Source organism: Vespa mandarinia, unplaced genomic scaffold (assembly GCF_050613455.1).
Source record: "Vespa mandarinia isolate Hongniang unplaced genomic scaffold, ASM5061345v1 scaffold_60, whole genome shotgun sequence".
Taxonomy (NCBI): domain Eukaryota; kingdom Metazoa; phylum Arthropoda; class Insecta; order Hymenoptera; family Vespidae; genus Vespa; species Vespa mandarinia.
This window is the reverse complement of record NW_028197194.1, coordinates 65,901-90,670: the sequence shown is the minus strand read 5'-3', so window position 1 is coordinate 90,670 and position 24,770 is coordinate 65,901. Positions and strand designations below refer to the sequence as shown.

Here is a 24,770-nt window from a genome sequence, read left to right as displayed (position 1 = left end):
GAAACTCGTACGTTAGGACGAGTTTCCTAAACGTTCACTGCTTTTCTTTTTAATCGTCACCGTTCTTGAAATAATTACATTATTTCTATAGAAAAAGAGTTAACAATGACAAAATTATTAACAAATTGCCATCAGATTTTAAGTATCACGAGAAAATTTTCTTATCCATGGATAATACCTATGAATATTATTATATATAGTATTATATTTATTTATGTACCTACGTGTTTTGGGAATAGGATACTTTGTCATTTTGAAGTCGCACATGCACATCAAGTTGAGATTTATAGCTCACATTTCTTTTCACGAAATTCCATATGGAAAAGAATCATCCTTCCGGATAAAGAAGACGATAACGTACGATAAATTTCTACTCACTTTTCTCACTTTTTCAATGACAAAGAATACGTTTTTATAATCGAGACAAATGTCAATTCGCTAAAATATTTACGAGAGAGAGAGAGAGAGAGAGAGAGAGAGAGGGAGAGAGAGAGAGAGAGAGAGACAGGGGGATAGAGGAAGAGAGAGAAAGAGAGCGACGTACATATGCGCTCGTCGTACGACGACGATCGACAGTAGGCTATTCATTGGCCAAAGTTAAACACCGACTGTTTTACCGTTCGTACTTCGCGGTACCGATCCATCGGCGAAGAAAGCCAACTTGGATGACGAAAAGTGGGGACGATGCCTTCTAGGTAACTAACTAAGTATTTACACTCTTCTCGATTATGCAGATATTCGTTTGACGTAAATACTTTGATGCTTCGACGTTTCCTTCCTTCCTTTCCCTTCGTGCCTTTTCCTTCCGGTCTTTCTCTCGAGGATGAGGATAATCGTATATCATACGACACGATTCTCGATACTTCGATCGTGTCGAAAGAATCGTCAGAACGCAACGCAACGAAGGAGAGTTCGTGTAACAAAGGGAACGACGAAAGCGCACAAACGTTAGAATGAAATTTATTGTAACCAAGTCCTACGTCACGGATAATACTTTCGATATGCCTGATTTGTATTCTCCTTGACTTTTTATTAACGTTAACGCCCACCACGTACGCCTATATCCATTTCTGTATCTCTTCGTTGAAGAAGAAATAAAAATCATTGTGGAAGGCTTTCCAATGAAAAAAAGAAAAAAAGGAAAAGAGAAAGAAAAATCTTGGATGGAACATTAGGGTTACATTGAAATTCCATTACCCATTTCATATTTCTAGACGAGGAACAAGAGGAGGAGAAATCCTTTATAATTGCCAAGGGAGCACTTTTCGGCTTCTCGGAGTTTGCATCGAGCTTGCTTCCTCTTTCGTTGAATAATAAATTTCTCTTCTTCTTCTCGTTCCATCTTTGGGCTCCTCGTTTAACCTAACGTAGCACGTACTGTTACCTTTTAAAGAGGCGACGCGAAATAAATGCCGTTTCCCCCAACGCGACGCATATAATACCTGACCCACTATGGGCATAATGCGGTATGTAACACTATCATTTCTTTCTTGCTGTCACCTTGACCTACATCCGTGATCGATGCAGCATTAGGGACACGTCATTTTCTGGGATTGCAAAATGAATTTTACAATTACTCCCCGTACTTGCATATCCAACTTGTAAGTCCAGCTCCTTTAATTAGCTATCTTGTAACGCTTTTATTGTAAAAACATTGCAATTGCAAGAACAGAGGATCCCTCTATTTACGACGTGTAAATGAAATAATTACCTTGAGAAAATCGCGCAACCAAATAACTTCCGGTTTAGGATCACCAACGACCTCGCAAAGTATAATGACCGTATCTCCTTCGAGGGCCTCGGTTGATAAAGGTTTCGTAACGAATAGCGGCTCCTTCGAGTATCTGCGAAACGTCAGGACAGAGAGATAAGTAAGTTAAGTTTTCTCCGAGACGTCAGACGTAGAGACACAATGATATTAAAATTAAATATATTTTTTACGCACGGCACATCGGGAGTAGCAATGGTCACCGTTGGCAATCCTTCGATAAGAGATTCAATTTGCTTGTCGTTCGCTTCGTCGCTTCCGACGATAACGTTGACTCTCGTTGATGTCTCAGCACGGCCAACTTCGTTGACGGCGGTACAACTGTAAACACCAGCGTCCCTGCTCGTAACTTTGGCCAAAGATAATTCGACTGTACCGTCGTGGCTCAAGGTCATGATAGTTCTTCTACTAGGTCGAAGACGCAATCCATCGCGGTGCCTGATAAGAGGGAACACGAAAAAAAGAAAGCAAACTCGTGAGTTTCTTAATAAATTCGGATTTTTCTTTGTTTTTCTAAATAAAGTGCGGCAATCGATTTTTGTTCGCTCACCATACTACACCCACGCTAGGATAAGCCTCGATCTGAGCTGACATTCTTAATTCGTCATTTAATCTTACAGCATAGACTGCGTCCAGGCCATAAAGAAATTCAGGGGCAACGTAAGCACGAATTCCTTTATCGACTACGAGGATGGATCGACAGGACACCGAACCGTGAATATTTTTTGCCGTCACCATGTAACATCCGGAATCCTCGAGCGTCGAATGAATTATCTCTAGAGTATGAAAGTTGGAATCGTCGTCCCAAAAGACGTGACGTTCTGGAAAAAAAAAAGAAAAAAATGATTATATCTATTATTCGTTATTCAATTTTCCAGCTTAGTCTCTTACCGTCTTGAATAATTTCAACGGCGTTTTTAAACCAAGTTATCTCGGGAGCAGGATAACCCATAATTTGGCACGTTAAGCGTACGGGATAGGTAACCTGAACCCGTCTATCTCGTAATCTCATGGCGAACTGCGGTGGCCTTTCTTCTCGCTCATCTCCCAAAATTCTAATGTAAGAGAAAATAATTGCCTTTCTCGTTATTCTCTTTTTCCTTATTCTAATGCGGAAATTGTTTATTAAATAAAACGAACTTGTATTAATAATACCTAGATCTAAGTTTTTCATCCGCTTCGATGATCTTCGGATCGGTAACGACGAGTACTCTAGCGAAAGATGACACTTTACCAACTTTATTCGATGCCTCGCAAATATATCTGCCTGAATCATCTTCCTTTATCGTATCTATGGTAAGAGAGGACCTTAAACCTCTCCTACCGATGGAATATCGCGAATCGTTGTTAGGATCAATCTCGGCCGTTTCACGATACCATTTGATATTTACATTTGGTTCTCCGCGAATCTATAAATTTTAATAACGATCGATATGACAATGAAATGAAACGAAAGAACGTATAGTAGATATTTTATATTTCTTAAGAAAAATCCCACCTCGCATTCCAATTTGATGGTCGAGCCCTCAAGAGCCTTCAACTGGCCAGGAAGAATTTTGATGAATTCTGGAAGATCAACGATTTCGCTGACCGTGAAGGAATTCGACGTCGTCACGGATTCGCCCCATCCATATCGATTTCGCGGGGTTACGCGAAATCTATATTCTCCGCCTGGACGAAGATTGAACGCATCTATGGCGTTTATCGGTGTGATGCCCAGCTGATATGCAAAGTGAGAAATAATAAAATAAGAGGCATCGATTAAAGTTATTATTTCAACATTAAACCATACCTCGACCCAACGAGCACCACCGTCCCCACCCATCAACCATGCGTCAACCTTATAGGCGATGACCGGAGCTGGTCCTCTCCTCTCGGCCTTGCCCCAACTCAAGGACAACCAATTTCTTCCACCATCGACGACAACTGGCTCGCTGCTGATTGGTCCAGGGACATCTGGTGGCGTGAAAATATTTGTAAATCAGCGTGCTTTTTCGAAGTACAATTCAAAGAACAATTTCTCTCTCTCTCTCTCTCTCTCTCTCTCTCTCTCTCTCTCTCTCTCTCTCTCTCTCTCTCGCTCACTCTCTCGATCTACTCTACCTCGTTGTCCGAATAAATATTCTAGAAAATCGCTGATCAAACTATCCTCGCTAGTCAAAGATCGTTTCAAACGAGAGCTCGGTAATTCGAGGTCATCGTTCAGCGCGATTTCTTTATCTTGATTCCTCATTATTCTTACTTTAATATCATCTCTAAATTTCTACGTTAAACGTAAAAATAAGGTTTTATTTCTTTTCAACTAAATACTTAGATATTTCTCTGGGTGAAATACACGATTTATACGTATTCTTTGGGAAAAAAAGTAGGGCAGAGACGAGACGATCCGCGTCTCGATGCCGACTGAATTTCGAATTTGTGGAGATACAGAGAAGTAGGAGGGGATAAGGAAATAGGTAAGGGAGGTAAACGAAAATAACCCAACGGGAGGTGTTCCTCAAATTGTGTATGTAGGTGGTCGTATCAGTTTAATATTTCTCGAAAACATTTAGTAACATCCTGAAACGTCTTCGTAAAGGTTTACATACCTGTCGTAATTTCCCTTTATCGTTGTAAAATTTTAATAACGCCATCGTTCGTGTAAATTATTTTTTAGTCAGTAACAGCTCGTTTAATCGACAGTCATGATATATTGCACTGATATATCTACACTTAAGCTCTCTGTGGTTGCTTAATCGCTGGCCTTTGCTACTCAAAGCTTATATAGCTTCTCAAAAGAGATATGTACTTTATAAAAGATTTTTCTCCCGCCGAATGTATCGAGACAACAAATGTACAATTATATTTATAAACGTAATCCTTAATCAACATTCGGATATTTTCAAAGCGTACCGTAAATGGACCATCTCCTGATCAAAGATTCTGAAGTCATTCCAACTTCCAATGTCAGTAATTCTGCTCGTCCTTCGTGATAAATCAGTCACGCCGCCGTTATTTGTCGGTGCTAGAGATATATGTAAACGCGCGCATGTAGGTACATATTTACGATATTTAATAGTTTTTATATAGTTAAAGATTTGAACAGTCGTTGCACTTGGCATCGATCCAGTGTCGTATGGAAGTATATAATAGATCTGGCTGGTCTCTACTTTTCTATTAAACACTTCTTTTCTCACTTTTTAATAGACAAACTTTAAACTAACGTATATCATTATAGTACTCGTATATTATTCGATCGATAATCTCCGGGAAAATATGTTCTTCCCTTGTAAATACCGATAATGGCATTATGCTCGTAAAGATTGTAGAGCATAAATAAAATCTCGATCTTTGTTCGTGAAACTGTAATGTTAGTTGCTTTTAAGGTAACGTTTAGGTCCCTTTTACTTCTTACTTCTTTTTCTAATCAGTTCAAAGACTGATAGTACAATATGTTGGATATATAAGCAGTCAACCTAAATATCTACGTCATTTTGCAAAACACTTTAGCCCAGGGACTACTTGGAATAAAGCCAAACGACCCTGGGCCAAGTGTACTAGCAAGTGTACTCGCTGTAATCGCTGTTAGCGTCGTCGCATCGCTCTACTCTAATTATAATTACTCGATTATTCATCGGTTTGATCATTGTTATTATCAGCCATTTTACTTTTACTATATATGCTTTTAGCGTCCGTGGGTTAAAAAAGTTAACGCAATAAAACGTATCGTATTAGCATAAGGGCATCATCAATGTGTTATTAAATTATTTTGATTTGACGGAAGTATATGTATATTTGTAAATCAGCGTATTTTGTAGTAAAAATATATATAGAACTTACCTTTAACGTAAGACAATTCATCCTCGTTTTGAATGCTTCCTGCGTCAGAGCGACTCCAGTCGCCGGGTAACGGTGTTAGAGATCTCGCTCTTTGCTTAATCTAATCATCAAGAATTTCTTAATCATCGATCATTTCCTTTATTGCCTATTTATCGCCTATTTAATTTTATTCGTAATTAAATCGCGCACGATTTACCCACCCAGATCGAGAAGAAACTCCTATCGCATCCATATCGATTCTTCACCAAAATGCAATAAGTACCTTCGTCGGATGGTATCGCTCTTTTCAAAGTCAATCTAACGTAGTCATCGATACCTTCTTTGTACGATCGCGGACCATCCGTAATATCTTTTATACCTTTCATCCATGTTACTAAGATAAGAGAACATTTATATCAAAATTTATATCATTATGATGTAAAAATAAGGAAGGGACTTTGGAACTGGACTGGGTAACATCTAAAGCCATTTGGAATAGCTATTGTTACCTCGAGGTTTCGGAACACCGGTCATCCTGAAAGATACACTGACGTCTTCCCCGATAGCCACAGCAATTGATTTTTCCGAAGGTCTAGAAACGAACATTGCCGGTTTTCCACCATCGATCGCCCCAGGAGATATTATTTCGATCGTAGCAGCTGTATCAACGTATCCGTAAGCGTTCACCGCTCTACAGATGTAAGTACCTCTTTCGGATTCCGTCGCTTCAGGGACAATCAGAGTATGTACGCCAGATTCTGCGAAGGTCTTTGCTTTTGATATTGAAATCGGTTCTTTTCGTTCTCCGTGCAACCATCTAACTTCCGGCGCCGGCATTCCTGTCAGCAAAGAAGGAGATTCAGAAAATGAAGGTCTCTTTTCCTCGCATCAACTTTACACGCTATCCCATCCATTAGCATTGCAACGACTAAACGTTAAGACGTTAAAAATGTCTTTTAATAATTTTACCTTTGACTTCGACTTGAAGAGCAATAGTACCACCGGTAGGTACACTGTGATCGCTTAAAAAATTTGAAAAGCGAGGCCTCCTCGACGCTTCGACGTCGTCCTCCGTGATCCGGCCACGTTTACGAGCAGATCTCTGATCTCGTCCTTAAAAAATGATAAATTGTCTTTGCGTTAACATTTCCGATTTGCCAACGTAGATCAATAAAAGAGAATCTACAAAATTTCTATGGCAACCTTCAAAGTGTACAATATGCGACATTTCAGTGGATTGCATTTCGTTCGTCGCTCTGCAAACGTAACGTCCACTGTCCGAAGTATCGGGATTCGATATTTCCAATCGATGAATACCATCGTCTAAATACTTTCGAATATATCTACCATCGTCGAGTACTTTTCCATCCTTCAACCAGGAAATCGTAGGGCATGGATATCCACGGACTCGACATTCTAACACCAATTCGTGATTAGAATGCCGATATGTGTCTGAAGCGAATTAGAATACAATATTTATATATTTCTTTCGCTGGCATATGACAAAAGGGCTATTATTATTCGAAGGAAAAGGGATCGTATGTTGTACCTTTGATGGATTTCGTGAATGTCGGCGGTGATAATGGTTGCACAAAGTCTCTGTAGACTTTTAAAGTTGACTCGGTCGACGTGGATCCGTGAATATTTTCTGCGATACAGGTATATACGCCGGAGTCCTCAACGTGAGCTTCCTTCAATTCAAAATAAGCCATGCCATTGTCGAATCGTGTTTGATATTTATTCGACGTAGGAGATAATTCTTGGCCATCCTTTCTCCAGTAAACGCGTGGTTCGGGGTTTCCCAAAACGGTGCACGTTAATCTCGTTCTCATACCTTCGCCCACCGTTCTGTTCGTAAGGCGTGTACAGAACGACGGTTTCTTTCCTTTATCTCGCATGATACTCTGTCCATAACGAAATATATTATTATTATTAAAGTAAACAAGTAAATATTTGAAATAAAACGAATATAATACGTATATGATAATACTTACATCAAAACTAATCGTATCGAGATCATCATACTCGATGTGAGAAGGAATCTTTATTCTACCACATCTAGGAGGCTTACTCGATGAGCTATAAGAAACGGTAGAATCGGTGTCGCCCATGTAATACTCGTCGTATTTTAACAAGCTGATCGACCTTGCTCTGTTGATGCGTTCTTCTCTTCGTCTTCTTGTTCCATAATAAGACCCAATGTCGTACAGAGATCTGTTTAACGAGCTCTCGTGTAATTTGTAGTCCATGTAATCGTCGATGCTTCTTCTACCAGAGGAAGCAAGAGATTCTCGCCAACTGTACGATCTGGATGAGTCCGAAAGAGTCGAGTCTAATTGTAAGTCAGAATCAACGCGATAAGATCTGCTTCTTCGATCGGGAGAGATTCTCGATAATCTGCTACTCCTACTTCTTACGTCGTCTAAACTTTTCAAAAATCTATCGGATTCGTTCTCCCTTAGTCTCGACCAATTCTCATCCCTCGCCCTATCTCGTCGTCTTTTATTTATAGCGGATAATTCCTCCTCGTGTCTCCGTCTCAATCGATCCTCTTCCTCCTTGAGCAATCTCGCGCTTTCCTCGCGTCTAACTTGCCTCTCCTGTTCCCTTCTAATCGTTCTTTCTTCCTCTTCCTTTCTCATACGTCCAAAATCTTCCTTTCTCTGTCGTTCTTCGGCCCTTTTACGTTCCAAACGTTCCATCTCTTGCATCTTTAATCTTTCTTCTCGATCCTTTCTACTTTGCTCCGCTTCTTCTTTCCTTTTCCTCCGCTCCTCTTCCGATCTTAATCTATCAGCTCCTTCTATTCGTAACATCTCTTCCTCTTCGGCCCTTCTACGTTCCTTACGTTTCCGCCTTCTCTCATCTTCTTCATTTTCCATTATTTTTTCTTCCTCTTCATTCATTCCGCGTTCCAATCTCATCCGTTCGTCCTTCGACTTCATCTTTCCTTCGCCCTCTATTTGCCTTTCTATCTGCTTCATTTCCACCTTCTTCCTCTCTTCCTCCCCATGATTCAACTCATTTTCATCATCCTTCTTTTTACGTTCTACCTCCTCGTTATTCAGTTTTTTAGCTTCCTCCTTCTTCTTACGTTCCTCATCCTCGAGTTTCAGCTTCTCTGCTTCCTCCTTCTTCTTACGTTCCTCATCCTCGAGCTTCAATTTCTCAGCTTCCTCCTTCTTCTTACGCTCTTCTTCTTCGAGTTTCAATTTTTCAGCCTCCTCCTTCTTCTTACGCTCTTCTTCTCCGAGCTTCAGTTGCTCAGCCTCCTCCTTCTTTTTGCACTCCTCCTCCTCGAGTTTCAGTTTCTCAGCTTCCTCCTTCTTCTTACGTTCTTCATCCTCGTGTTTCAGCTTCTCAACTTCCTCCTTCTTCTTACGCTCTTCTTCTTCGAGTTTCAGTTTCTCAGCTTCCTCCTTCTTCTTACGTTCTTCATCCTCGTGTTTCAGCTTCTCAGCTTCCTCCTTCTTCTTACGTTCCTCCTCCTCGAGCTTCAGTTTCTCAGCTTCCTCCTTCTTCTTACGTTCCTCATCCTCGAGTTTCAATTTCTCAGCTTCCTCCTTCTTCTTACGCTCTTCTTCTTCTTCAAGTTTCAGTTTCTCAGCTTCCTCTTTCTTCTTACGCTCTTCTTCTTCGAGTTTCAGTTTCTCAGCTTCCTCCTTCTTCTTACGTTCTACATCCTCGTGTTTCAGCTTCTCAGCTTCCTCCTTCTTCTTACGCTCTTCTTCTTCGAGTTTCAGTTTCTCAGCTTCCTCCTTCTTCTTACGCTCTTCTTCTTCGAGCTTCAGTTGCTCAGCCTCTTCCTTCTTTTTGCGCTCCTCCTCCTCGAGCTTCAACTTCTCAGCTTCCTCCTTCTTCTTACGTTCCTCATCCTCGAGTTTCAATTTTTCAGCTTCCTCCCTCTTCTTACGCTCTTCTTCTTCGAGTTTCAATTTTTCAGCCTCCTCCTTCTTTTTGCGCTCCTCCTCCTCGAGTTTCAATTTCTCAGCTTCCTCCTCCTTCTTCTTACGTTTCTCACCCTCGAGTTTCAGCTTCTCTGCTTCCTCTTTCTTTTTCCGTTCCTCTTCTTCAAGTTTCAGTTTCTCAGCTTCCTCCTTCTTCTTACGCTCTTCTTCTTCTTCAAGTTTCAGTTTCTCACCTTCCTCTTTCTTCTTAAGCTCTTCTTCTTCGAGTTTCAGTTTCTCAGCTTCCTCCTTCTTCTTACGTTCCTCCTCCTCGAGCTTCAGTTTCTCATCTTCCTCCTTCTTCTTACGCTCTTCTTCTTCGAGTTTCAATTTTTCAGCCTCCTCCTTCTTTTTGCGCACCTCCTCCTCGAGCTTCAGTTTCTCAGTTTCCTCCTTCTTCTTACGTTCCTCATTCTCGAGTTTCAATTTCTCAGCTTCCTCCATCTTCTTACGCTCTTCTTCTTCTTCAAGTTTCAGTTTGTCAGCTTCCTCTTTCTTCTTACGCTCTTCTTCTTCGAGCTTCAGTTGCTCAGCCTCTTCCTTCTTTTTGCGCTCCTCCTCCTCGAGCTTCAACTTCTCAGCTTCCTCCTTCTTCTTACGTTCCTCATCCTCGAGTTTCAATTTTTCAGCTTCCTCCCTCTTCTTACGCTCTTCTTCTTCGAGTTTCAATTTTTCAGCCTCCTCCTTCTTTTTGCGCTCCTCCTCCTCGAGCTTCAGTTTCTCAGTTTCCTCCTTCTTCTTACGTTCCTCATCCTCGAGCTTCAATTTCTCAGCTTCCTCCTTCTTCTTACGCTCTTCTTCTTCGAGTTTCAATTTTTCAGCCTCCTCTTTCTTCTTACGCTCTTCTTCTTCGAGTTTCAGTTTCTCAGCTTCCTCCTTCTTCTTACGTTCCTCCTCCTCGAGCTTCAGTTTCTCATCTTCCTCCTTCTTCTTACGTTCCTCATCCTCGAGTTTCAATTTTTCAGCCTCCTCTTTCTTCTTACGCTCTTCTTCTTCGAGTTTCAGTTTCTCAGCTTCCTCCTTCTTCTTACGTTCCTCCTCCTCGAGCTTCAGTTTCTCATCTTCCTCCTTCTTCTTACGTTCCTCATCCTCGAGTTTCAATTTCTCAGCTTCCTCCTTCTTCTTACGCTCTTCTTCTTCTTCAAGTTTCAGTTTCTCAGCTTCCTCTTTCTTCTTACGCTCTTCTTCTTCGAGTTTCAGTTTCTCAGCTTCCTCCTTCTTCTTACGTTCCTCCTCCTCGAGCTTCAGTTTCTCATCTTCCTCCTTCTTCTTACGCTCTTCTTCTTCGAGTTTCAATTTTTCAGCCTCCTCCTTCTTCTTGCGCTCCTCCTCCTCGAGCTTCAGTTTCTCAGCTTCCTCCTTCTTCTTACGTTCCTCATCCTCGAGTTTCAATTTCTCAGCTTCCTCCTTCTTCTTACGCTCTTCTTCTTCTTCAAGTTTCAGTTTCTCAGCTTCCTCTTTCTTCTTACGCTCTTCTTCTTCGATTTTCAGTTTCTCAGCTTCCTCCTTCTTCTTACGTTCCTCCTCCTCGAGCTTCAGTTTCTCATCTTCCTCCTTCTTCTTACGCTCTTCTTCTTCGAGTTTCAATTTTTCAGCCTCCTCCTTCTTTTTGCGCTCCTCCTCCTCGAGCTTCAGTTTCTCAGTTTCCTCCTTCTTCTTACGTTCCTCATCCTCGAGTTTCAATTTTTCAGCTTCCTCCTCCTTCTTACGCTCTTCTTCTTCGAGTTTCAATTTTTCAGCCACCTCCTTCTTTTTGCGCTCCTCCTCCTCGTGCTTCAGTTTCTCAGTTTCCTCCTTCTTCTTACGTTCCTCATCCTCGAGTTTCAATTTCTCAGCTTCCTCCTTCTTCTTACGCTCTTCTTCTTCGAGTTTCAATTTTTCAGCCTCCTCCTTCTTTTTGCCCTCCTCCTCCTCGAGCTTCAGTTTATCAGCTTCCTCTTTCTTCTTACGTTCATCTTCCTCGAGTTTCAATTTCTCAGCTTCCTCCTTCTTCTTACGCTCTTCTTCTTCGAGTTTCAATTTTTCAGCTTCCTCCTTCTTCTTACGCTCTTCTTCTCCGAGTTTCATTTTTTCAGCGTCCTCCTTCTTTTTGCGCTCCTCCTCCTCGAGCTTCAGTTTCTCAGCTTCCTCCTTCTTCTGACGCTCTTCTTCTTCGAGTTTCAATTTCTCAGTCTTCTCCTTCTCTTTACGCTTGTCCTCTTCGAGCTTCAGTTTCTCAGCTTCCTCCTTCTTCTTACGCTCTTCTTCTTCGAATTTCAGTTTTTCAGCGTCCTCTTTCTTTTTACGCTCTTCTTCTTCGAGTTTAAATCTTTCAGCCTCCTCCTTCTTCTTACGTTCCTCTTCCTCGAGTTTCAGTTTGTCAGCTTCCTCCTTCTTCTTACGTTCCTCCTCCTCGAGCTTCAGTTTCTCATCTTCCTCTTTCTTTAATCGTTCCTGCTCCTCTTTGAGTTTCAGCTTCTCAGCCTCCTCCTTCTTCTTACGTTCATCTTCCTCGAGTTTCAGGTTGTCAGCTTCCTCCTTCTTCTTACGCTCTTCTTCTTCTTCAAGTTTCAGTTTCTCAGCTTCCTCTTTCTTCTTACGTTCCTCATCCTCGAGTTTCTGCTTCTCAGCTTCCTCCTTCTTCTTTCGTTCATCTTCCTCGAGTTTCAGTTTGTCAGCTTGCTCTTTCTTTTTTCGTTCCTCCTCCTCGAGTTTTAGTTTCTCTACTTCCTCCTTCTTCTTACGTTCCTCTTCCTCGAGTTTTAGTTTCTCATCATCTTCCTTCTTTTTACGTTCTTCTTCCTCAAGTATCCGTTTCTCAGTTTCCTCTTTCTTTAATCGTTCCTCTTCTTGGAGTTTCAGTTTTTCAGCTTCTTCCCTCTTTTTACCATCCTCTTCCGCGAGTTTCAATTTTTCATTCTCCTCTTTCCTTTTCCGCTCATCTTCCGCGACTTTCACTTTCTCAGTTTCTTCTTTGTTCGCGCGTTCTTCTTCCTCGCACATCTGTTTCTCAATTTCCTCCCTTTGTTCACGTTCTTCCTTTTGACGTTCGCATTTCTCAGTTTCGTCTTTTTTTAGATTATCTTCCGTTTCCTCTTTTTCCCGTGGTTGTTCCTCACTTTGGTTATCTTTTATTTTGTCGTCTTTTTGTTCGTCCGTATCATTTTGTTGACTCGATTCTATCCTAAGATCAGTCATCCAAAGAATTTCTCCGGTTAATAATTTATCGCGCAAATCGTTGAGACTATTGCGCAGATTACGGAGGGGCTTTTCTAGTGTCTCTAAATGTTCGCTCGCCACATCTTCCGTCTTCTTTCCTTTTATGGACGCAATGGTATCGTTCAACGTATCGAAATGTTGAGATAACGGTTGAAGGATCGTCTGATGCTCGCAAATATCTGTAAATTGTGGATCTGATCGATGCTGCTTTCTAACGAAAGCAATGGATTCATGGATTTTACTTAGCGACGCCATTATCGGTCCCTTTTCGAGCGTACCTTCTTCTTGTATCTTCACCATACATTTTTTCAAATCTTGAAGAGTCTCATTGAACACTTTTAATTTTTCGCATTCAGTGCTTCTGTCGATATTAGCTCGTTCTATTTGATCTCGTATCTTATGTTCTACGCTCTCAACGGACTCGTTAATACCTACAATGGCGTCTATTAGCTTGATCGATAGTTTTGTCATTTCTACAGATGGTAATGTATGCCGATGAACTGCCGTTGTATTTTCTTGATCCGTTGATATCGTTTCTAAGGTTGCACGAAGATTTATTAATGGTTTTTCCAAGTTTCGAAGATACTCGGTCGGGCTATCCTCCACCTTTAAAATGGACCGTTTTAATTCGACTAACGGCAATCTCAAGGCACTTATAACGGTTTTATCAACTTCCGAGCCATATAATGGATCGGCAAGTGGCTTATCAATCGCCTGCTCCTCCACGATAGAAATGCATCTCTCCAAATTTGAAAGAGACTCGACGATTATTTCGACGTTTGCTTCCTCTTGGCCGATATTTATGTTGGCTTCGTCTCGTAGAAGAGAAAAGCTGACGGAAACGGCTTTGAGCGGCTCGAGGAGCGTCTTCAATGCTTGATATTCGATTCGACGTTCAAGGGGCATCATTTCCTCTCGAACGTTCGATATCATAGATATGATACCTTCGACCGGTTCTATCAATTTATCAATGATAATTCGGTCCTGCGTGGTAATTTTACTCGGTTCGTTCACTTTGACCGTGTCCGCTTGAATGGCGGTGACACGTTCACAAATTTCGCCTATCGACTTTTCCATTTCTTGCAACGTCGCGACCGCCACGCATTCCTTCGTCGTCCAGTTGGGTTTAGACAATTCTTGAGGCAACGGCTCAATGTCCGGCGATATAACTCGTTCTTCCAGCACCATAATGCACCTTTGAAGATCGAGCAAAGGTTCGGCCAGTACACTCAACAATGCTAATTCATTCTCAAAGGGACGTTCCTCCTGCAAGGTTTCGATGGGCACTTGATCCTGAATGATCGCGATCGAATTGCAAACTTCTTCGAGAGGCTGTATGAGAGGATCGATCGACATCGCCGAACCTCCATCTTCGCCGAATGCGTCTTTCTCTCTCGCCGATTCGATAGCCAGTTTTTCCTCGATTACCATAGCGGCGACGTTTCTCAGTTCTAACAATGGCCTCGCAATGGACTTCATCAAGGTAGGATCCTCTTTTGGGATCATAGGCGACGTCGTCTCGGTCGTCCTTCGTTCTTCGACGATCAATGCCAAGAATTCTCGCAATTCCTCGAGCGGCTTCGCAAGAGTCCTCAGGATAGCGTCCTCTTCCTCGGAAAAGGGAGAAGCAGCCTCGGTGAGACTTTCGACGGTGCCTTGGTCTATCGTCATCGCTCGCGTTACCTTCACAGGAGAAGACTCGTCTTCCGCTACGTCCGCCCATGTTTTCAACGAAGATGCACCTTCGGACATTGCGTCGGCCGCAGTCTCGAAGATCGCTCGTTGTTCATCAATTACGGCGATTCTTTCTGCCAATTCGTACAAGGACTTTGCAAATGTCTCCAATGCATTTACGTTTTCCATATCGGATAGTTCGTGCAAATTGTGCTCGGTCGCCATCTCTTCAACTTTCTGAATGGCCGCTATGGAGGCCCTTAATTCGACCAACGGCTTGGCCATCGTTCGCACCAACTGCGATATATTTTCATCGCTCTTAGGCGTGCTCTCTGTTCCTCCTTCCAACGTTACTTGCTCTTGTATAGTCGCCAAACTTTTGTCCATTTCTTCGAGTATCGGTGAAAGGGACAATATTTCCGCTCTTTCCTCGCTTTCCGGGAGATCGACAGTTTCCTCTGTGATAGCTCGTTCTCTCTGCGTAGCAACAACGAATATCTTTTCCAATCGTTGCAACGGATCGACGAGTGTACTCAACAGACTTACGGGCTTCGTCTCTTCCGCGCCTTTTAATTCCTCGGCTTCGTAAATTTTACCTTGTTCGATCGTTGCTATAGATTCTTGCAAAAGGCGAACCGGTGTTATAACATCCTCGAGCATCGCTACGTTTTCCATTAACGGCGTCGTTTTACCGGATACTGCATCAAGCGCTGCTAAGACTTTCGGTTCGAGAAATATAACGGTACAGTCTCTCTTAACTTCCTCTACGGCCTTTGCCAAATTTTGCAAAACCGAGATCGGAACGTTTTCGATGTACGAAAGCCGTTCGTTGGCATCTTTTACGTCAATCGACGAACGACGAACTATCGCTATGGACGTTTCGAGATCTTCCAGAGATTCGACAGCCTTTCGCATTAACGCGAGACTTTTGGTATCCTCGATCGAAGACAATTTCTTTTGACCGATCGCAAGGCATTCTTGGGTACAATGTACGAACGTTTTCAAGTCTTCTAATGTCGTCGTTACGGACGATGATTCTTTAAACGGAACGTCTAATCGTTCGTCAAGAATGGAGAAAAATGTATTTTCCAATTGTTCCAACGGTTCGATCCATTTGGTTAATGCGAATGCAATTCCAGTCTCCTCCAAAGTACCCGTCTCTTCGATCTCTGACTTTGCTAAATCCATGATTGCTTCTCGCAACTCCTGAACGGGTGGCGTCGTCCGCACGTACTTCGCACATTCTACGTCCTTATTATCTTTCGACGGAACATGACTTCGATCCTCTTCGATTATTTTTTGCGATTCGACGTTCCTATCGAAGACCTGTCGCAACGTCGCAGTTGAAGTTTGTAATTTTTTCAGAGATAACTCCACCGTCGCAATCTCCAAAGGAATCGAGGCGCACTTTATCCCTAGTTCGATCGTGGCTATTGATTTTTCCAATTCCTCGAAAAGCGATGTGACGTTTGCTCGTTGCGACGACCCTTCTCCTGCCCTTTCATGCCCTGTCTTCAACTGTCGCAGCGATTCTTCCAACTCTTCCAAAGGATGATGGACCAACGCGACTTGTCCTTCCTTCATTTGAGAAAGAGATCCTCGTAATTCCTGAATCGGTTCGATAACATTCTCGATGTATTTAACGTACATACTTTGGATCGAGATCGAGAGAGGTTCTTTTTGCTCGATGGTAACGGCTGCGCGTTGTTCCTGAAAATCTTGTTTAGCTTCTAGAAACATTGTTCTTTCGTTGCCTACGTCTTCGGCTTCACCGAGGATCACCGATCGTTGCACGTCCGTCGTAGCAAGCGTCGACGATTTTTCTACCTCGTCGATTGGCGTACAAGCATCTTCGTCTTCTCTGACTTTCTTCAGAGTTTCTACAGTTTCGCGTATTATCTCTTCCTTCGTTGGGGCATCATTCCGTTGAGCCTCCTCCTTCGGACTACTCGCTTGTATATTGCCAAAGAGCATTTCCGCTCTGGATGGTTCCGTTCCGTTAGCTCCTTCGATTTCGGCCGGTTTCGCGATCGTTACCGATTTCGCATCGTTATCGATAGAGCAAACGGTTTCTTTAAGAATGGAAATGATCCCGACGAGATCCCCCATTGCCATTGATAATACCTTCCTTTCCTCCGTCGTTAATCTCGATATTCCTTCGACTTGCAGTACTGCCGAAAATGATTTCTCTATCGACTCCAAAGGGTTCGCGAGATTTCTCAGGGCTAGGAGCGATTTTTCTTTGAGTTCGGGTACAAGATGTTCCTGCGTCAAAATAAGAATACTAGCCGTAGCTCGTTCCATAGTATCCACGGAATTGATTATATTTGAAAATAGATCTTCGGAGTTGGAGTATGTGGAAAATGCGGGCGAGCAACGTATGGAAACGCTCGTCGCTCGTAAATCATTCAGTATCTGTATCAAAGCCGTTAATTCTCGTATTTTTCTATTTTCTTCCTCGGACTTAACGGTCAGCGGTTCCTTCTTCGCCGAATTTATAAATTTGGTTAACTCTTTCATAGGCGTTTCTAGCGTTCTCATGGTCGTGACTATTCGTTTGATTATTTCCGCATTTCTATCGACTTGTACGCTCTCAGGCGTTTCTGCGAATTCCTTTTCTATACTTTCAATAGCTTTCACCGTTTCGGCGTCAGCGTTTATCACGTTACTCGTTTGTTCGTCCGGTTTAACGTCCTTTCGGGTTAACGCATTTTCCCCTAAAGATCGTGATTCGCTCGAATTTCGAGAAATCGATTCCTTCGTCGGCATTTCTCCGTTCGACGTATCTCGTCGGGGCGTATCCAAGCCGGCCGGTAAAGTTTCTTCAACGACCTTCATTACACTTCCTACTTCCTCTTTAGTTATTTCAACGATCTCGTCGACAACGACAGTTTCTACGACGTTTACGACAGTTTTCGGTTTCGGACTCTTCGATTTGGACTCTTCTTCGTCCTTCGACGGATGTTCGGCCGATTTCTCGGATATTTCCGAAGAAATTTCTTTGATCTCTTCGCTCGGGATTTTCTCAATCGTCCGAATTTCACCGGAATCATTTGCTTCGACTATCTCCTTAGTTTTCCCTTCCAATTTCATTTCATGACTTTCTTCTTCCCTCGGTCCTGCCGCCAATCGATTTTCATCCTTTACTTCTACCCTAATCGCTCCGTCGCGTTCTTTTTCAAACGTTTCATCGATCCGCTCTTCGAGCGTCAACTTTACCCCCGATTCATCGTTCTCTTTAATAACGCTTTTGTCGACATTAATCCCACTTGTCTCTTCTTCTTTCTCCGGTTGAACTAATTGCTGAGATTTTGCTTCTAGCTCGATTCCTTCGTCAGGCAAACTCATACGAGATATCGTTCCCGACTGCGATTCGTTTCTCTTTTTCTCTTCGTCTTTCTCAGGCCGATCTTCCGTCTTCGCTGGAATTCTTTCCCCCTCTGGCACACTCTCGTCCGCCAGTTTAAGTTCAATCGTCGTTCCGACAATTTTTTCCTCGTATTCCTTGTCCATCGTCGATTCTATTATCGGGTCCGTCTCTTTTCTATCAACCGTCATATCGCGAATGCCCTTTATGGAAGTTTTAACGTTCTCTAAAACCTCCAAGGCAGCGGAAAAAGTCTCTACGATGGAGGAACCTTCAGACGCGCCCTCGCCAATTAAGCCCGCTCGATGAGAGGACAATGAATGTGCCAGATCGGCGATCGAATCGGCCAAATTTTCAAGCAATCCTAAGGAGGCGCTTGTAAATGGCGGCATTACGCCATTCTCTATGCTCTCCTTCAGAGCACCGAGCGCCGATCGGAGCTGATTCGTCGGATATAAAAATCCTTCGACGATGACTTCTTCGTCGACGAATTGATCGGAAGTTTGAGAAAATTGAGATCGGGACAAAGATATTTGTTTCTTAAGAGGCTCCAATGATTTCGCGATAATCCCCTCAGGCAACTTTTCCGTTCCTTCCGTTTCCAGAGCATCGATCGTATCTCCCAATCGATTCAACGATCCGATGAAACAATTTTGAAAATGTATGCTCGTGCTGCTCGGTCTTGGCGTATAGTCTGCCCTTTCCACCTGATTTCGAACGGACATAATGGCATCGTTCAACGATATCAACGATACCTCGAAAAAGGCATCGTCCTCGATGGTTTTTATTTTTTCAAGAATATCGCATATCTCGAGCCGAAGTTCCTCGACGGCTTTCAAAATGACGTTTTTCCTTTCATCGAGCAACGCTGCCACCGGAACTAAACTTTTTCGGCTACTTTTGACTACCGAGAGACAACTGAGAAACTCTACCAACGGGCCGGTCATCTTCCTCATCTCCTTTATTACCTCCTTACGTTGATCGGGGATTCGAGTTTGGTGGGAGCTCGTATTAACGGCTCGTAGTAACGAATCTATCGGTTCTACGAGAATTTTCGCAACGTCTTTTTCCAATGTCTCCTCGGGTATCGCTTCGAGGCCTCTCATTTGTTCCTGAATACTTTCCAAAGGTTTCGATATGTCCCGGAGATATCCCAAAATCTCTTTCCTCGAGCTTACTTCTTTCATAGCAATGGGTATCCTAGCTTTCGTTTCTTCCAATACACGAATAAGTTGCTCGAACTTTTCCCTCGAACGATCGTTACCGCTTATTTCCATACTTGGTTGCAGAATATATAACTCCGTGTCTTCTAACGGCCGTTTAAGACGATTCAAAATCGAAAGCTCCGCGACGTCTAATTCCTCAGACGTATTAAGAGCTTCCTCGATCATAATCAAAGGTTTTAATAAATGATTGATCATCGAAAGTGGTTCACCTGTAACAATCTCGTCGCAACTGGGAAGAACTTGTTCATCGTAATTGGACAAGGCCATTCGTACCGTCGAGATCATTTTGCAAAATTCTTCAAGGGCAGTGCTCAATTTTGTTTGCGGAATCGTCATTATTCCTGTCGTAGGTTCCTCCAAATCCTCGATAATACCGGTAACTTCCAATTGAACGTTTTCAAGCATTTTAGATAGCGAAGATATAAAGTTCTTCGTAATTATGTCGTCCTTCGGTCGTACTTCCCAGGTCGCACTTCGATCACTTTTTTCTTCATCGAGCTCGGTCCTAGTCTTAACCGTCTCTTCCGTCTCGACGATACCATCGGCGGTTTCTCGAGTCACGTTCAACGTTTCCTCCTCGTTATTATCTTCCAACGTCTGGACAACCTGCCGTAGTTCCCTTTTATAAAGGGCTTCCTTGATAGAAATAGGTATCTGATTCTCTATCTCTTCGACGATATCCAAAATCAAACGAAGCGATTCCTCAGCCGCGTGATCCTCCAACACGCGCGTTACGGTCTTCAAAAGGTATCTCATTGGTCGGCTCAACGTTTCCAGAGCTGAAAGATCTTCAGGTTCGTGGTATATTGCGATCGCATTTTTCAATCGCATCAAAGGTTCCCGAAGTTCGGCCAGCGCCTCGATCAGGCTACGATCGTTCGGTGGCTCCGAGTAAGACGTTTCTATGGCGATTCTCGTAACGTCTCGTTTAAGTTCGTCGACCGATGAGCTTAGACCGGATGCTTCTGTACTGTCCTGCTCGTAGGACGTAGACGACAGCCAACCTCTTATGGGATCTAACGAACGACCTATGGTATCGGCCAGTAACCTCGACGATGCCTTTTCCTCGCGGCTTATCGTCGATTTACCCTTTCTCTTTGAAGTTTCTTTGGCAATTAAGATTACGTCTTTTTCTATTTCCTCCAACAGCTCTAACAAGGGAATAATTTCTATCGACGACTTGGCAGCCTTTGCAATATCCTCCATCAGTTTTTTTAATCTACCGATGGGATTTATCAAATCGTTCAATATCACTTCTTCCTCGGCCTTGTGATCTTCGGTCAACAATGCCCGTTGCAAAATCAACAAAGGCTTTCCCAATCTCGTCACCTCCTTCGCTATCTTCTCGTTGTCCTTTGGTGTTTTCATGGTAGCGATTGCTACGGCAGAACTCGCAACATTCTCCTGCAATGCTTCGATGGAGTCGGCCAATAACGACGAAACCGTGATTTTCCTTTGGTTCTCCAGAACCGACGTCAGAGAATAATTAATGCTACCTAATTTTTCGTCAACATTGAGATCTTCCAATTGGCGATCGTAAATAGTTCCCATTGCGATTTCCTCGGGCACCTTCGGTATTACCACTTGAATTCCCTTCAATATCTCCAAGATATTTTTCGCTTTCGTTTTTATCGATTTAACGGTGACGTTCGATGACGAAGGATCAATTAAAATCATCGTAATAGCGTCTTGCAATCTAACAATCGACGTCGATAATCTTTCCTTCAGCATGCCCATTCCCGCGAAAGCGCTTTCGTCCTTCGACGCTAGCATAACTCGAAGATCCAACAGTGGCTCCTTGACGTCCGCCAGACAATGAAACATTTCGCTTTCGTTCGAGGACATGGCCGCGTGTGCCGCATCGGATATACATTGTCTTAGATCTGTCAAGATCGACGAAAAATCATGCGTCATGAGTATGCGTTCTTGAACGGTGCCACCGTTTACGGCCGATCTAATATCCTCCAAGTCCTGAATGGCTGCGCTCAGAGTCGTCTGTATCTCTATCAACGGATCAAGAAGTTTTTCCGACAACGTTGTCGCCCCTCGAGCCGACGACGATCGCGTCTTTTCGCTTTCTCGACTTACGTCGTGTCCTTGAACAATATCGTCGATATTCGAGCATATCGATAGGATCGGTTGCACGACGGACGAGAGACTTAATAGCGATCTCGCGGCGACGGTCAATCGACTTACGGACGGAGCTAAAAGTTTCAAGACGTTGACCGAATCTTTGATGGTCGACGCGTCCGTTAAGGCATCTCGTAGAACATTCAATTGTTCTTCCATACCGAGCAGCGTTTCGACGGCATTTACTTCCTTTCCCTTTAGACATAACTTTTCATACGTCCCCTTAATTTCATCGAAAACGGCCGCGAATCGAGGATCCAACGAGCCAGATATCGTCTCGTAAATTTCAAGAGCTTCCCGAAGAGCCAATCGCGTATCCCCAAATACGTACGCGCTTTCTTCGAGATAGCTATTGTCCGATCTTAACGCATCGTATTCCTCTGTTTTCTCTTCTATCCTTATTTTTTCTTGAAGATCGAGAATTTCCGCGAGTGCATCGTTCACGGACTCTCTTAAAGAGATTATTAATTCGGCACGATGTTCCATAATAACGTCACCCTTACTTTCATAACTTTCTAACGCGACAGTCAACGTATCCAGCTTGGCCTTTAATTCCTGAGTAGGCTGCAATAGCCGTTTGGTTAGCCGAGAAACTCCTCCGTCGTTTGGACGTCGTTCGATGCTCGATTCCGTCCGATTAATCGCTCCGACAGTCTCCTCGATGGATCTCGACAGAGACTCTACGAGGACCGTATCCACCGTCTCTATCGTACCCGTCATTGGATTTATCGAAACATCCTGCAAGAATAAGTTCAATGTGTTTACGAGCTTATCTAAAAACGATAGCAATTTAACCGGTTCTCTTTCCTCCTTGGAAAGGCTCTTCAAACTTTCGTCTAGTCGTGAAACGGCACGGGACATTCGAAGAAAAGACACCGGTTTTTCGCCTTTCGCTTTGCCAGTCAATTCGTACTCGATTTTGGTGAGACCCATTAGAATCTCGTCGACCGGATCGGTCAAGGACTCTAGAATCGCTATTACGTCCTGTCTTTGGCCTTTGAAGCTTCGCTGACGATCTATCAATTCGATTCCACGAAGAAGTTCTTCGGTTGGTCCACCGATACCTTCCAACAGAGATATCCTTATCGTTTGATCCAACGACCTGTCCTCCGTATTTTTCAAAGCTTTAGCTTCTATCGAAGATACTTCCTCGCAAAGGGTCTGAATTGGCTTTACGATTCCCTCCGAAACGATGTCTCTCGATCGTTCCTCGCTTTCGACCTCTAAAAATTTATCATAACGATCTATGTCGACTAAAGAATCGCGAATCGCGAGGACGGGTTCTGTCAATCTTTTAATTTTATTTAAAATACGTTCTTTATTGTTCTTCGACGGCAACTTGTCGGATTCTATCGTTGAGACTTTTTCGGTGTCGTTTATCTTGCCAAACGAATCCTCGACGTCGACTCGTCGTGTATCGATCGATTCGATACGCCGACTAACTTCATCCTTTTTATCCAATACCTTCTCCTCCTCCTCCTTCTCCTCCTCCTCCGCCTCCTCCTCCTTCCTCTTCTTCTTCTTCCTCTTCTTCTTCTGCTCCCCCTCCCCCTCCTTGCCACCGTCGAGATCGGCCATGATCGATGACGCGGACTCTTCCGACGTACTTTTTTCTTTCTTTACTTTTCTCTTTAGCGAGTGCCTCCTCTCCTTTGCCTCGAGATCGTCACTGCTAAAAGGCGTTTTATCGCCGCCAATGATCTCCTCCTTTTCTCGAATCGCTGATTTATTTTGTTTATTTTGTTCGGAGATAGAAAGTCGCGCGGACGACAGGGCGTCGGCGAAGGTGGTACTGTGATCGCTGTCGTCCAATCTTTCCGAGGAGAGCGGTGATATCGGTCGATCGTCGTCTTTTCGTGCGCTGTGAAAACTCTCCGATTCGTATCTCTGACTTCTCTCCTCGCTCTTCTCTTCGCTTTTAGACGAGGACCGGCTCGTAGATTTCTTTCTTGGCGGTCTCATTGGCGGCTTCTCTTCGCCTTCCCAGGTATATCTGGCCGATCTCTTCAACGACAAAGATTCCTCGTCCGGAGAAGAGAAGACCCGAGTCTGATCGTCCATGATCGAGACATCCTCGAAATCCGCTTCCGTCCTTAGATCGTCGCCATCCTCGGCGCTGACGAAATAATCCGGTGAAACGTCGATCACTACGGCCTCCATTAAAAGATTACCGGAGGTCGAGCTCTCCTTAACGAATCTCATTGGTGGCAATTCGATAACGTTGTGCTCTAAAAATTATTCCAATCTTATCTTTTACTTTCCAACGGTTTACCGTTTGGCTTCTTATTGTCATTCATTCTTTCTTTAGGTATACATAGCGCTAAAAAATGTGAGATAACCATTGTTATGACATTATGATAAAAATTGCTTACCCGTGACGTGCTCGGACAATTGATCGGCATACATCTCGACGATCTGCAGGGCTTCTTCCTCCGTAAGATCGGGAGTTTCGTAAAGGCTCACCGAGACCTCTTTACCGTCGAAACTGAAAGAAACTTCGCCTCTGTCGTCGAAAGTGACGGAACGATCGGTTTGCGGGGTATCGTACAATTGAGACGTCCTCTCTTCGTGAATCGTCGAGAGTGACAAATTTCTTGCCAGTTCGTGACCATTCGCCGACAATTGCACGTCTTCCTTCGTATCCTTCCGAGCACTGATCTTGTCTGAAAAAGTTACAAGCATGGCGATACTACTAGCTACTGTAATAAACCAGCTATTACTGCGATAACGTATTAATTAATAGTGTAATACGAACATGAGAAGATTTTAGGATTACCTTCGAAACCTAAAAGGGAGGCAGAACTGCTGACTTTACCCATGCAATTGATAGCTTCGCACGTGTAAGTTCCCAGACAGCAGGTGCCATCCTGGCCCGTAATTATTCTATGTATATCGCCTGGCTTCAATTCCATCCCATCTTTGTACCACTTTAGAATCGGTTGGGGCACGCCGATTACTTTGCACTCCAAATTAACGGCGCCCTCTTCGGACAGTATCGCCCGCAAACTTTCCAAGAATTTTGGCTTTTTGTAATGCTTAGGAATGATTAATTTCAGATAACAGGAAGTAACGCTGTGCCCATAATCGTTGGCAGCCACGCATTTCCATTCGGCCTAAAGAGATTACGGCGATTGATCAAAGGGTATCGTATAAATCATCGATCATCGTAAAAGTAATGAGATCGATTAAAAATTACTTGATCGGAAATTTCAAGTTGGCGAACTTCGAGATGACACGTGCCAAGATTCTCCTTAATAGTACGGAATTTGTCACCTTCGATCACCTCCACGTCGTCTCTGTACCACGATAGAGTTGGTTCCGGCGAAATGCTCACTGAAATATTACAAGTAATTGGCCACAGAGAAATTAGACGTTCGATCGTTTAATCGTACGATCGACCGTACGAGTAACACGTTAATAAAATGAAAAATTTTCCAACCCTGCACCGTAAATCGAAATAATTCTTCGTTGATCTTTGCCTCGCAACTCCTTAAACCTCTGACGAACTTTGGTGGCTTATCGGAAGTCAAAAGTTGAAGACGTTCTTCCTCGTTCAGCTGATTTTGAATGTCTTCGATCGTCAACTCCGCGGTACTCTTTGCCTCGCCCATGCAATTCCTTGCGATGCAGCAATAAGAACCTGTCGCGAACATCATATACAT

At 43.3% G+C, this 24,770-nt stretch overlaps 1 protein-coding gene and 1 long non-coding RNA gene across 9 annotated transcripts in view; one reads left to right on the top strand and one right to left on the bottom strand.

Moving 5' to 3' along the window:
- LOC118440077 (uncharacterized) overlaps positions 1–24,770 on the bottom strand; it is a 45,743-nt gene that overhangs the window by 13,863 nt on the left and 7,110 nt on the right. For 6 of the 8 annotated variants that reach the window (XM_085664482.1, XM_085664480.1, XM_085664481.1 and 3 more), the window contains 18 exons: positions 24,548–24,748; positions 24,305–24,441; positions 23,885–24,221; positions 23,481–23,771; positions 7,561–23,336; positions 7,116–7,470; positions 6,770–7,018; positions 6,536–6,679; positions 6,076–6,405; positions 5,788–5,960; positions 5,588–5,687; positions 3,561–3,724; positions 3,267–3,488; positions 2,924–3,177; positions 2,660–2,823; positions 2,319–2,589; positions 1,946–2,206; positions 1,712–1,844 (listed from right to left, as the gene is read on the bottom strand). In XM_085664482.1, the coding sequence (XP_085520608.1) occupies positions 1,712–1,844; positions 1,946–2,206; positions 2,319–2,589; positions 2,660–2,823; positions 2,924–3,177; positions 3,267–3,488; positions 3,561–3,724; positions 5,588–5,687; positions 5,788–5,960; positions 6,076–6,405; positions 6,536–6,679; positions 6,770–7,018; positions 7,116–7,470; positions 7,561–23,336; positions 23,481–23,771; positions 23,885–24,221; positions 24,305–24,441; positions 24,548–24,748 (19,562 nt within the window). Of the gene's footprint in view, positions 1–671; positions 1,615–1,711; positions 1,845–1,945; positions 2,207–2,318; positions 2,590–2,659; positions 2,824–2,923; positions 3,178–3,266; positions 3,489–3,560; positions 3,725–5,587; positions 5,688–5,787; positions 5,961–6,075; positions 6,406–6,535; positions 6,680–6,769; positions 7,019–7,115; positions 7,471–7,560; positions 23,337–23,480; positions 23,772–23,884; positions 24,222–24,304; positions 24,442–24,547; positions 24,749–24,770 lie in introns of those variants that run through there. The other 2 variants (XM_085664483.1, XM_085664484.1) reach the window with 2 other exon arrangements.
- Positions 556–2,482, top strand: LOC146872068 (uncharacterized). Its single transcript, XR_014983693.1, has 3 exons — positions 556–695; positions 2,061–2,243; positions 2,389–2,482. It is a non-coding gene; the product is annotated as an uncharacterized LOC146872068 (long non-coding RNA).